Raw genomic sequence first — 12,027 nt, forward strand, 5'->3', positions numbered from 1 at the left:
GCTGAGGAGCTCCAGCATGAACTCAGATATTGATTTTACCACAATAACCACTCCACTCATTGATCTTAGAGGAGTAGTTATTGATATTGATCAGACTCTGGGAGCTGAAACAGCAGTATTGATTAATCCCAGACTTGAATTAGTTTTGTGGCTCTCACTCTGTCGCAGTTCAGTGGTCAGCAGAGCGTTTAGTGGCGGCGCTGGAGGCTGCAGGCGAGGAGCAGCCGATCAATAACACTGAAGTCTGCTCAGACTCTCACTGTCTCAGCCTCAGATCAATAAACAGACTGGCAGACAGGCCTGTGGCTGCACAGCCGTCCTAAACCTGCAGATGCTCAGGCTCAGACGTGCAGACACACTCACAGCTTCTGATCAGTCGATCAGGGGAAACATATTGAGCTGATTAACAAGCAGCACCCAAACGTTCCAGTCTGTGATTTACAGACGTGAACAGGACCCAGTCTTTAAAAACTAAAGCAGTCTGACACTGCGCACGTCCTCCACCATCGGATGTCCAGTTTCATGCAAACTCATCCATAACCAGTTCAGTTTTCCTGCTAACACAAAACCAACCAATCACATGACCTCACATGATGTAGGTGAGAGACTTTTGGAGCCACTAGTGACCATATTTAGACCAGAGCCTCAAGTGGCCATGAGAGGAACTGCACTTTGTGTTTGTAGCAGAGTGTTTTGGTCGTTTGTCCTGATACAGCTGAGCATGCTGGGTGTAATGAGCGAGGAAGCACTCTAACCTGCGTCTGTCCGTCTGTCAGACGCCGACCCGGTGGACTGCCCGGACTCGGTGCAGAGGTTTCAGGACGGGCTCCACGAGGCGCTGCAGGACTACGAGTCGTCCCGCCGGGAGCAGCACCGAGCAGGACGGCTGCTCATGACCCTCCCCCTGCTACGACAGACCGCCGACCGAGCCGTGCAGGCTTTCCTGCGGCTGCACCGCCATCGCCACGTCCCCATCCACAAACTGCTGCTGGAGATGCTCAACGCCAAGGCCTGACCGCATCCTGTCGGCCATTTATCGGGGAGACTGTAAAATGACCCAATGCACTTGACTTTTAGCTTTCAGAGAAGTTATATTTTTGTATCATGATGTTTGTTTTTTGGCAGAAATGAGCTTCCGTATTTTTTGTTTATGGGACCGTTCCTGCTCAGTAAAGCTCACTTCTGCTCAAAGATCCAGCGTTACAGCTTTTCATCAGAAAACATTAAAGTGGAACCGTTCTACTCATTTGCAGCGTGGGTTCTGCTAGGGCAGCTTTGCATGAGTCACAGTTCAGAATAACCCTTCTTTGTCTGATACTGGGCCTCTGTCTCAAACAAGCTACTCCCTGTTTAAGGGCTACCGTCCTACTTAAATGTTTGAACGGCGAGTGGGCGGGGCCTTTATGTCTGAGATGACTACAGTAGGGATATCCTCTGTGACATCACACAGACCAACATCAGAAAAAAAAAGTTTGAAGCAGAGTGTTCGTCTCACTGAAGTTGTTATTAGAAACTTGGCTCATGTTTATTATGAACAGGAAAGCAGAACAGAGCCACTTTAACCAATCAGCAAACACTTCTTTAAGCTCCGCCTCCTGTAGGAAAAGGTGGGCATATCTAGAGTCAGATTTAAATTTATTTTTATAAACTAAAATATTTTTGTGGGATATCCATTTTTCCACGATGACGCGATCAAACTGCGATGCTGAGTCGTCGTTTAAATGGATGTTTACTGTGTCAGAGCTGTTTGTTATAACAATAAATTAAAGCTTTTGGAATAAAATCAGGTGCTCATCTTTTATCTTCTAAAATATCTCGTCATGTCTCTAAGACATGAGTCTTTACAACACGAGCTGAGCTGTAAGCACAGAGTTGGAAACCATTAAAAACATTAATACAGATTCCTAATGGCTGAAGATGCTGCATTCACAGGTCGTAGGAAACTAGAAATTTGTCATCCTCTGTGGAAGTCTCTCTCTAGTTTTTCACCATTTCAAACAATATACATAATATAATGATATATTATTAATAAATAATAAAATATAGACATAATAAAATAACAGTTAAGTTAAACATATTTAAAAAAAAAAAAAAAAGAAAAGTAAAACTTAAGAGCGAAGACCTCGTGGAGTTTGTCAATTTGTCACTGTAAAATCTTCATCTTGTACCTCAGACTTTATTATTCCCACAGGGAAATGCAGTCATAGCAGCGTAAATACCACAAACGTCAAGTACTCATAAAAAATGCAGTGTATGTAGCCTGAACCACGAAACAGCTCAAAGCAAACAGAGCGACAGGCTGAAGCTAAAAGTGTGTTCAAAGCTGAGCGAACATCAGAAACTAACCCGTGTCTGAGGTCCGCTTACCCGAGGAAGACTGTGGGCAGCAGGCGGCTCTGCTTCATCACAGTAAAGGAGGAAGACGCAGTTTTCCTGTAATCACCGGTTTACTCTGAGGCTTCCTGGAAATACATTTTCCCCATAAAAGCACCAATGCAGCAGAAAAAGGACTCCGTGCTTTGAGTGATATATTATTGTTTATTATTGATTAGGATTATTAATGCATCATCAGGATTCATAGGTAACTTACAAAATCTGAGAAACAGTAGAAAGTCGTGAAAAATAATCGCCTGACAGCCCTGAACGCACCATGACGAAATTGGGTAACAGGTGAGCTGCACCCCTAACATTCCTGTACTGGAGTCTCCCCCTGCTGGCCATCAAGTGTACTACAGAAAACCTAAACAGTTACACCCTCTGCACTCCCAGGGAATGAGCTCCAAACGAGCTCAGACTTTAAATTTAAATTGGATTTTTGATATTTTGGTGACATGATGAGTTTGAAAACGTCCAGAGTAAACATGTAGAGTTCATAAAACCTTCAAAGGCGGTTTCAGAGACCTGAAGACCCAAACAGGGAAATGAGTCCTGATGCACACAGATTCAGTTCCCTTCAAATCGCTTCAGTTTTTGACCCTTTAATTATTTTATTTCATCTGCAAATTAGTTTTTGTTCCAGGGAAGTTCCTGGAGATTCTGGGGAATTATCAGGTTTCCTCAAAGCAGCTGTGAGACGTTCAGGGTCGGTAAGTCAGCAAACATACAAATGAAATAAAAAGACAAAACTGCGAAGTCTGTTAGAAAAGTTAGAAAGAGTGCTGGTTAGAAAAGCTACAAACAGCTTTGTGCTCGATCACCTGAGGAGTCTCCGTTTGGGATTTTACGCTTTTAGCTCAGTTTTTGGTCTCCACCGCCTCCCGAAGGAAGCGTCCGTCTCTTCAGCTGCCAGAAGCTGAACTGTGACGTTACAGTGCGACAGGTTACTCTGATAACAGCGACGCATCAGCATGCTGACGTGGTTCAAACAAACCCAGGCTTCCTGCAGCAGCTCTGACCTGGTCTTCATCCTGTCACAACCATCCAATTCTAATTAAAAGACGCTTTTGTGCCAAAGAGGTTACTTCTCCTCGCCTTGGGGCCTTTTCTTGTTTTACCTGAAATAAAGACTGAAGGTGGATCTGCAGCCGTTATCAAAAACCACCGGAGGAGCTGATCGTATCATTTTCTTCTTCACGTCTCACCTGACAACAGCTTTTAGTCATGTTTTCAGTTTTTTCAGCCATCGTGTGTCCACCTGAACCCGAAGCTCTCAGGCAGATCAGCCAATCAGAAGCTGGTCTCATTCATATGTGGTTTGGGGCTGGTGGGCGGGCCAGAAGGGGTGGGGCTGTCGGGACCTGGGGGACTCTCGGGGGTCCCCGAGGAATCAACGGGTGACGCCGCAGTGTTGTGGCGAGGGGAGACAGATGCCTGAGAACGGGTCGGACTCACTGCTGCGGAGGCAGGGCTCGGCGGGGAAGCGGGTGAGGTCCTGCGGTGTAATGACGAGGAGAGCGGTGACGAGGACAGCGATGATGGCGGTCCAGGTGAATGTCGAGCAGCAGGGGGTACAGTGAAGGTGGGAGGGGTCCTAAGGCCGAATTTGGCCTCCAACTCACTGCACACCGCCAGGCTCCGCCTGATGCCCTCTGACCCCGGCGGGAACCCTACGCTCACAGCCGCCTCTGAACCCTTGGCGAGCTCCTGGCAGCGCTCAACAAAGCTCCCCCTGCGCACAGACCCACATTCTTTGTCCCGGTCCAGATGCCTGAGGGGACGGGGGCTGCTGGTCTGGCTGCAGGTGGGGTAGGAGGGGCCTTGTTGCAGTCCAGGTGAAAGGCCAGCTTCTCGGGCAGGTTTAGCGAAGGGAACGGGGGGCGGAGCCTGGCGGGGGAGGCTGCCGTACAGCGACGCAGACGAACCCGAACCTCCGGCTGCACCTCGTCCTCCTCCCATAGAGCGAAGGTGCTCTGTCCTGAAGGCATCGCTGAGCTGAGAGTGAAGGCTGCAGGAACAGGAAGTGACACAAGTCAGCAACCACAGTAAGAGCATGATGTTTACGACTGCAAACGACCAATGGCATCCATCAAAGACGCGAGATTAGAAGTCATCTGTCAAAATAGAAACACCAAAGAAGAACGTGGACTCTGCACCGCATCACCCTGTGTGAATGAGGCTCAGTGGGAGGGAACTCTACCTGCAGGTGGAAGCTCGGGGTGTGCTGTCAGGTGTTCTGGTCAGAGCCAGGTCGCACTGGTCCAGCAGCTCCAGCAGCTCCTCCTCTGTGGGTCCGCCCAGTGCTGCCAAACAGCCAATGAGAACCCATGTTGATCAGCTGCTAACTAACCGCAGAGCACAAGAAGTTGTTCTTCTACATCACGAGTCTGGAGTTTTACCTCTGATGTCGACCTTGCCGGCGATCTCCATGGCGGTGGTCAGGTCCCACATCTGGATGCTGCCGTTGCTGTGGCCGCTGAACAGGTAGCGACGCGGCCGAGAGCCGATGCGGCTCGAGCCCTCGCACTCGTGGACCATGAAGGCCGTGATGGAGGTCCCATCCACCGAACGCACCTCACATACCCTGACACACACACACACACACACACACACACACACACACACACACACACACACACACACACGATATTTTGGTCTTAACAGACGTTTGGTTCTAAACGTTCTTTAACCTTCAGTGTCACATGATCACACATCGTGTGCTCGCGGGTTGTTCTGTTATTACGTTTACTTTCCAACATGGACGTCAATACTCTACACGCCAGTCGACAGACAGGCGGCGTGTTTCGTTACCTCCTTGTTGAACCAATGTGACGCCGAGGACAGTGTTGTTGTTTTTAATTGTGTTGTTTGTCTTTCATGCATGTACAGAACAGGAACAGCAGCTACTGTTACTGCAGGAGCGAACGGGGATCCTAAAACTAAACTGACCACACACAGTTATAACCAGGTGGGTTACAAGTGTCTACGGCTCTCCCACCTCTTCCCGTTGGAGGACAACCGGACGTAGAGTTTATCCGTGTCGGGAACGACTCTCTGGATAAACACCTGCTGATCGTCTCTCTCTCCATACGGCCCTGAAACCAACGAGACAGTGAAACGAAAGGAGATCTGAAGAAATCTGACAAAGTCAAAGTTTGATTGTCTTTGATGAATTCCATCGCTTCATTACAGCAGCAGAGCTACAGTCCTCAAACACTGCAGCTCGCACTGCGATCGGGGTGACAGTTACCGATCTCGGTGCCGGCGCTGCAGCCTCCGTGCCCGTCCACGTCGTCCAGGCTGAGGATCTTGAAGGAGGTGAGCGGCGTGGACCCCGGCTGGGTGGAGATCATTCCTCTGAAGCGAGTCACCGTCCACGTCCGCACGTGGTTGTTATCTGCACAAACTGAAGGACGACGAAGAGGAGCTCAGAAACAACGACACCATGAACGAGCTGCAGACATCAGCTTAAGCCCTGCATTCGACACAGAACGCCAGTTTCCAAGACGAGGCGATTCTCGTACCTGAGATGAGGTGCTTTTCCGACAGCATGATCTTGGTGACGGGGCTGCGGTGGACAGAGAAGGTCTGAAAAAGCTGAGGCCCTGAGCCCACGGTCTCTGGATGCTGGACGATGACGCGAACAGTCCCCGAGCTGGTCCCGTACGCAATCTCGATCCAGTTCCCGCTGTCACCTGAGCAAACCGGGCTAAGTGTGAGACGGCTGCAGGAACATGAAAAATAAGACTTTCCCTGACTCGTCTCTAACAGACGGAGGTGAAGGAATGTGGAGAAAACTGACGCCCTGCAGTGGTTGTATTAGCAGCAGTGTCAGTGTCTCCGTACTTGTTTTGGGTGTGAGGTAGACGCTGAGAGCGGTGATGGCGTCTTCGGTCGGGTCTCTGTACAGCTCCGTCACCAGCAGGTCGTTATCCTTCATCCTCAGAGGAAACTTCTGAACATCTGACCAGCAAACAGGGACATCGTGAACAGCGGGGACTTTTTAAACATCTGTCAAGTCGTGAAGCCAAAGCCTCCCAATGAAAGCTGGTGAGAGTGGCCCGCAGCATTTACTGAACAGATTCAGGTTCTGGTTGGTAAATTAATGACCACGAGCCAACAATCTGATGAATTTATACTCGTACTGAGCAGTTTTCAGTTGATCCGACTCATCAATCTGCAGCTTCTTACCGATGTAGTAGATGGAGCCGTTGTTGCAGCCCAGGATAAGGAAGGAGCCGGCGGTGTCGTAGCTGCTGATGGGAACCACATCCTGGTTCTGCAAAGGTCACAGAGAACATGTGTGAAGCAGACTTGGTCCAATCAGCTCCCTCGGCAGGTGTTCAGGCTTCAGCACTTCCACTGAAGCGACCATCTGAGAGCGTCTCCACCCACCTGCCAGTGTTTGGTGACTGCGTTCCACACCCCCACCTTCCCCGTGTGGCTGGTGGCGATGAGCTGGTTACCAACAAAGAAGAGAGCCTCAGCGGGGACATTGAGACTGAAGACGCCTGCGGGGAGGGAGAAACCAGTTTGTTTTTGTTACTGGGAACGTTTCCCGAGCAGCTCATCGAACCTACGTCCCGATTCCCGGGAACACTGCGCAGAAACTCGTACCGATTTCATTGCCGTTGCCATCAGGGCAAATGGACCAGAGGATGATCTCCGTCACCGAGGCGACAGCCACCATCTTGTCGTTGTCTCCCAGTGACCCGCCCATCACTTTGGCGTTGAGCGCGACTCTGTCGATCATCCAGTCGAGGCGGGGAGAGGTGAAGACCTGCTGCCACCCGGTCGACTCCTTCACCCTGAGAGAGGAGGCGGGAGGAGAGGGACAGCCAATCAGAAGACAGTTAGCTTACAGTGGGAGGAGCTAAAACAGCTTTTTCCCCCCACTTCTCTGACAGACTACAAACTGATGGGACGACTCAGTATGGAATAAGGATTATTGGGCCTTGGCCCGAGTATTAGCTAATCTGAGATTAACGCAAACCTCAGACTACAGTCAAATTTAAACGGGTGATAAATGACCTGCGACCTGCAGTTAAAGGTGTGTGAGAGCACGCAGCAGTGACCTGTGCGCACGTGTGTGCACGTCTCTCTAAGGAGGCTCACGGTGTTACTGAAACCGCTACAGATGCTCGGACGGAGGTGTGGATGCAGCAGGATGTGCCGATGTGTCTGAGCCGCTCCCAGTCACGTGAAAACAAATAAACAACAGAGGTCATGTGACGCGTTTACCTGTAGCAGACCACGAACTGCGCGTAGGCCACAGCGATCCAGTTATGATGGCCGCAGATGATCCGAACCATGCCGGGGTCAGATGAGTGCCCTGAACGCACACACACACACAATGAAACTCCCACCACGTCCCTCCGATCTTAAAAAAGTACAAAATAAAGCAGCATTATTTAACGTGCCGACCTCCTGACGTCCGATCCTCGTTCATGCCTCTTCCCAGTATCCCAGAATTCCCGAGGTTCGGAGGCATCGTGTTGCTGCGTCGGACCGGCGCTCGCTCTACAGGAACAACGCGGCCCGCCATGAACTGCGACCCGGCCACGCTGTGACGGTTCCGACGCTTCGCCGGGTGCACTGGGACGACACAGACAGAAGGAGCTGTGAATCAGGATCACGCCTCCACGTTTCAGTTAGAAACAGGACATTAATTATATTTGCATCGTTTTATGCGAGTGATGAGCCTCCTGCGGCACATTTTATCTGAAACAGAAAAGATTTCGTTATTTTAATCATAACAACTTTTTAAGTTTGCAATGATTCGTATATAATAAATACAGACATGCTCACATTGTATGAAAATCTTACCTAATAAAGCATTTTAAAGTTTTTTAAGATATTTAATTACAATATTTTTTAAAATTAGTTACATTTTTATAGAAAGCATCCTAACACCTGCATAAATTATGTGTTGTGCATTTAAACTTCCTGAAGGCCCTGTGAGGTGGGGGTCAGGTGTGCTGTGAGGACAGCTGTACCTGCAGGTGGCAGGTAACCGTTGAAAAGCACGTTTCCGCAGGACGACCGGTCCAGCTCGTCACACAGCTGCAGCTTACGCACTGTTCCAAAAACAAAGTGATGAAGAACGTTTAGCGACGTCTGCGGCTTTACGTGCTCAGCTCAGAGTGCGGTCCAGCCTCACCGAGCGGTGTGATGCCGTAGAACTCGGCCTCGTGCATGAGCATGTGCACGTTGATGGAGCGCGGGTGGAGCTCTTTGGTCCGCAGGAAGTTGAGGATGGTCGCGAACAGGGAGGGGTCCCTGTCGATGAAGATCTACAGCGAGAGAGGAGGGACAAACGCAGTTATCGCGAGGAGGAAAAGCATGCGGGGACATGAGGAAGAGGAGCTTTACTTACAGCTCCAGTTTCATCCTTCAGAGTCGAGATCCGGCCGCTCAAAAGGCTGAAGAGAGAAAACCCCCAAAGAAACCATCAAGACGTCAGAAACCAGCAAACTCAGCTTTCCAAAATACAAGAACTAGTTCAGTCACATCTGCCTTTCATTTCACTTACACGACAATTTCATCACATCACAGACTAGCTCACGTACGCATATTAACATGCATGTTTCTGCACACATTCGACCAAATGAGCAGACTTTTAGCATGTCCAGCTCAAAATCAGCTTTTAGGGAGTGAAGTGCATGTAGTCCAGAGAAAGTAACCTAAAGGCCCCCGACAGCCAGGGTCTCCCTCTCTGACCCACCTGGAGAAAAAGGAGTCAGGGACCCAGGTGAGCGTCTGGCGGGAGGTGCTGAACCTGAAAGCAAACACACACTCGTTGACTCTCGTGTTGTCATAAAACAACAGAAATAACAGCAGTGTGAACAGCTCCCCTCTCCTCCTCCTCACTGACCTTTCACTCCTTATCTGACCCTGGTGATACCTGCGCCTCGTGCACGGAGTCACAGGTGCACATTAAAGTCTAATGAGCACCGAGAAACTTTTACATCCGTTTTTACTAACGGACATGAAATTGTCGCCCTGCTGCGCTCCAGCACACCGTGATTTCCTGCATCCGTGTCTTGGTTAAAGATCAATATTTTATCACTAAACACTGAATAAAAAAAGAGCGATGAGCTTCAGTCTTTATAAACACTCCTGACTTAAACAGTCCCTCTGCCTGACTCTGACATGTTTAATAGGTGAACATGTACCTGACATCACCTGCCTTTCAACAAAAGACAAACCTGTTTTGCTAACTTTAACAGTTCCATTGTCGGACAGCATAGTTTTAATTTATTTACGTTAAACAGGCCAAATATAAACTCTTACTGAAGTAAATCTGAACTTTATTATTTATTCGTCGTTTATATGTTTAATGTGCGCAGTACAGCTAGCTTACAGCGGCTAGTTTCCTGTTTCTCTCCTCTGCTCACACCAGAACCTGGCACAAAGTTATGCTAGCTAACAATAACAAAGTGCGGGGCTGGAAAAACTCACAAAGCGCGAAACACGGACTTTATAACCGGGTTAAAAACATCTAGTATACTGTGCAATAGAAGGGGTTATAAAACGTGTTTAATGTCTTAGCGCAGAGATACTTTAGAGAACATTACTACACTATGATACTGGAAGCAGTCTGTCCGATAATGGATCCTCCATGTTAGCCGCGGGAGCTAGCCGGGTTAGCAGGCACTCCTGGGTCTCACCTCTTCCCTCCGACGTTCAGGTGGATGATGTCTCCGCTCCTCGCCGTGGTGGACATCCTCTAAAGGCCCGGAGACTCCGACAATGACCGCCAAAGACACAGTTTTAATCCATTTTTCGGTGATAAACTCCGTTTCCGTTGTGCTTTAAGCCGGCTTCCGGAGGTCGGACAGAGGGGCGGGGTATAATGGCCGCGTTATGGCCTCGGTCTACCCGCGGAGAAACCCGGCCGGGAGCGCCGGATCCGGGGCACACAATGAACCAAAGCCCGGAGTCTGACTGGATCAGGACCGAAGACCAGTTCCTGGGGGAAACAGAAGAAAACAAAATGGAGACTTGTTTTTAAAGGTAAATAAAAACAAAGTTAATTGATTAAAAACTAAAAAGAGATAAGGAATACCGGAGTATGTTTAATTTTAAAGTCAAAGCCTGCACCTCTGCATTTAGTATCTTTGTTTCTTTACAGGCAAATCAATTCAGAAAACTTTTTGGCTTTTTGAAAACTGTAAATATTATTCAATAGGACATATTATTATTATTATTGTTGTTGTTGTTGTTGTTGATATGGCCTTATTTAAAATATTGTATGTAAATAAGACCGATGATCCCAAGCCCAGAGGTAAATGTCCGACAGAATGAAAGAAGCGGCTGCAGGGGTTCATTCAAAGTTCAGACCTCAGCAAAATATATTCAGGTGACCATCGCAAGGTCATTTTCTGATGTCAGCCTCTGATCTTTAAAGTGAAAGTGCTGCAGCTCTCCACTACTCCACTCCTTCAGTCCTGTTCACGTGACTGTAAATGAAACCAATCAGAGAAAATCTGCAGACTTCAGAATATGAAAAGAAATGAAACTAAATGAAAGTGTGGGGAGTGTGCAGAGGCTCAGTAGAAGGACAGACTTCATGATGGGGATATAAATGGTAAGTGGGCTGTACTTCTATAGCGCTTTACACACACATTCACACACTGGTGATGGCAGCTGCATTGTAGCCACAGCCACCCTGGGGCGCACTGACAGAGGCGAGGCAGCCGGACACATCTTTGAAACATGTTAGTGAGTAAAAGAGTGAAATCAGAAGGAGATCTAATAGTTTTTCACAAAAATCTTTTCAGGATGAAATCATGTAACAGACTTATTCTTGGAATAATTCAATGAGCAAACCAGACCAACATGTGTTGACTCCAAGTCTGCATCAGGGTCTGACAAATACAATCATTCAGGATTAAACACCAGTCCTGGGCGACAAACACCTGTGGTGAAGTATTTTAACCACTAGAGGGCGCAAAAATTGAAGCGTGAGGCCCAGACAAATCCAAAGTGTAACAAAACCTCAGCAGAAGTTATTAATTATATTAATATTATTATTAATTATAAAAGCGAGTCTAAGAAAAAGGTAAATTCTGAATATTCTGCTAACTGTCGTGTTTGATTTCCTCCGAGGACGGCAGGTGTCCACAGTCAGGACAGGCTGACAGATTCAGAGGCTTTTGATGATACACCAGGACAAGTTCAGCGATACATGAGGAAGAGCTACGCAGGACCAGCTGAGAGATGAAGAGCATAGCCAGGCTGTTCTGTCTACTTCACCCGGTTTCCTTCTGGCAAAGGTACCCTCACTGCCATACTGAGAAAGTTTCCTCACCCAGGCTGTTCAGCTATCTTAGTGAGGACCTTCACTGACATAATGGTTTCCTTAGCCCCTTACCCTAACCATTAAAAATTAATGCCTAACCCTAAACCATAACCTAATTGTAACTCTGACACTAAAACCACATTTTGAGCCTCAAAAAGGCTTCAAACTTGTGAGGACCGGTGAGTGTGTCCTCACAAGGGACTGTTGGTTCTCACAAGTATAGTAGAATGCAGCTTTTGGTCCTCACAAAGATAGCTGGACAGGAACACACACACACACACTGAGTTACTTTTGCACAGCCCACTGTCATCGTTGCACTTTTCTTTTGTACTTCTGTCTTTTTTTTT

The 12,027-nt window shown here is 48.1% G+C and overlaps 3 protein-coding genes across 7 annotated transcripts in view; 2 read left to right on the plus strand and 1 right to left on the minus strand.

Moving 5' to 3' along the window:
* Positions 1–1,783, plus strand: part of esrrd (estrogen-related receptor delta) — a 7,630-nt gene extending 5,847 nt beyond the window's left edge. The window contains exon 8 of the mRNA XM_005737470.1: positions 777–1,783. Coding sequence (XP_005737527.1) covers positions 777–1,015 — 239 coding nt within the window. The 3' untranslated portion in view covers positions 1,016–1,783. The remainder of the gene's footprint in view (positions 1–776) is intronic.
* Positions 1,784–2,518: 735 nt separating this feature from the next.
* Positions 2,519–10,232, minus strand: shkbp1 (SH3KBP1 binding protein 1). Of its 2 annotated transcripts, XM_005737476.2 has the most exons (17): positions 10,047–10,232; positions 9,101–9,154; positions 8,753–8,798; positions 8,537–8,669; positions 8,373–8,453; positions 7,801–7,971; positions 7,618–7,708; positions 6,994–7,184; positions 6,772–6,887; positions 6,568–6,655; positions 6,223–6,339; positions 5,901–6,071; positions 5,627–5,782; positions 5,375–5,471; positions 4,776–4,960; positions 4,577–4,679; positions 2,519–4,384 (listed from the first exon to the last, which is right to left on the minus strand). In XM_005737476.2, exons 1-17 carry the CDS (start codon positions 10,100–10,102, stop codon positions 3,667–3,669), a joined length of 2,574 nt encoding a protein of 857 aa, XP_005737533.1. In that variant the 5' UTR covers positions 10,103–10,232; the 3' UTR covers positions 2,519–3,666. The 2 variants fall into 2 exon arrangements, with proteins under 2 accessions (XP_005737533.1, XP_005737534.1); XM_005737477.2 differs by lacking the exons at positions 9,101–9,154; positions 10,047–10,232 and adding an exon at positions 8,942–9,055.
* A 130-nt stretch (positions 10,233–10,362) lies between these two features.
* Positions 10,363–12,027, plus strand: part of LOC102199386 (P2Y purinoceptor 14) — a 14,027-nt gene continuing 12,362 nt past the window's right edge. The window contains exons 1-2 of one of the 4 annotated variants that reach the window (XM_013911969.1): positions 10,363–10,392; positions 11,496–11,654. The gene's annotated coding sequence lies outside the window, so the exon portion shown is untranslated. Of the gene's footprint in view, positions 10,393–10,903; positions 10,967–11,487; positions 11,655–12,027 lie in introns of those variants that run through there. The other 3 variants (XM_005737473.1, XM_005737471.1, XM_005737474.1) reach the window with 3 other exon arrangements.

This window comes from Pundamilia nyererei, unplaced genomic scaffold, assembly GCF_000239375.1.
Source record: "Pundamilia nyererei isolate P.nyererei 1_Seehausen unplaced genomic scaffold, PunNye1.0 scaffold00076, whole genome shotgun sequence".
NCBI lineage: Eukaryota > Metazoa > Chordata > Actinopteri > Cichliformes > Cichlidae > Pundamilia > Pundamilia nyererei.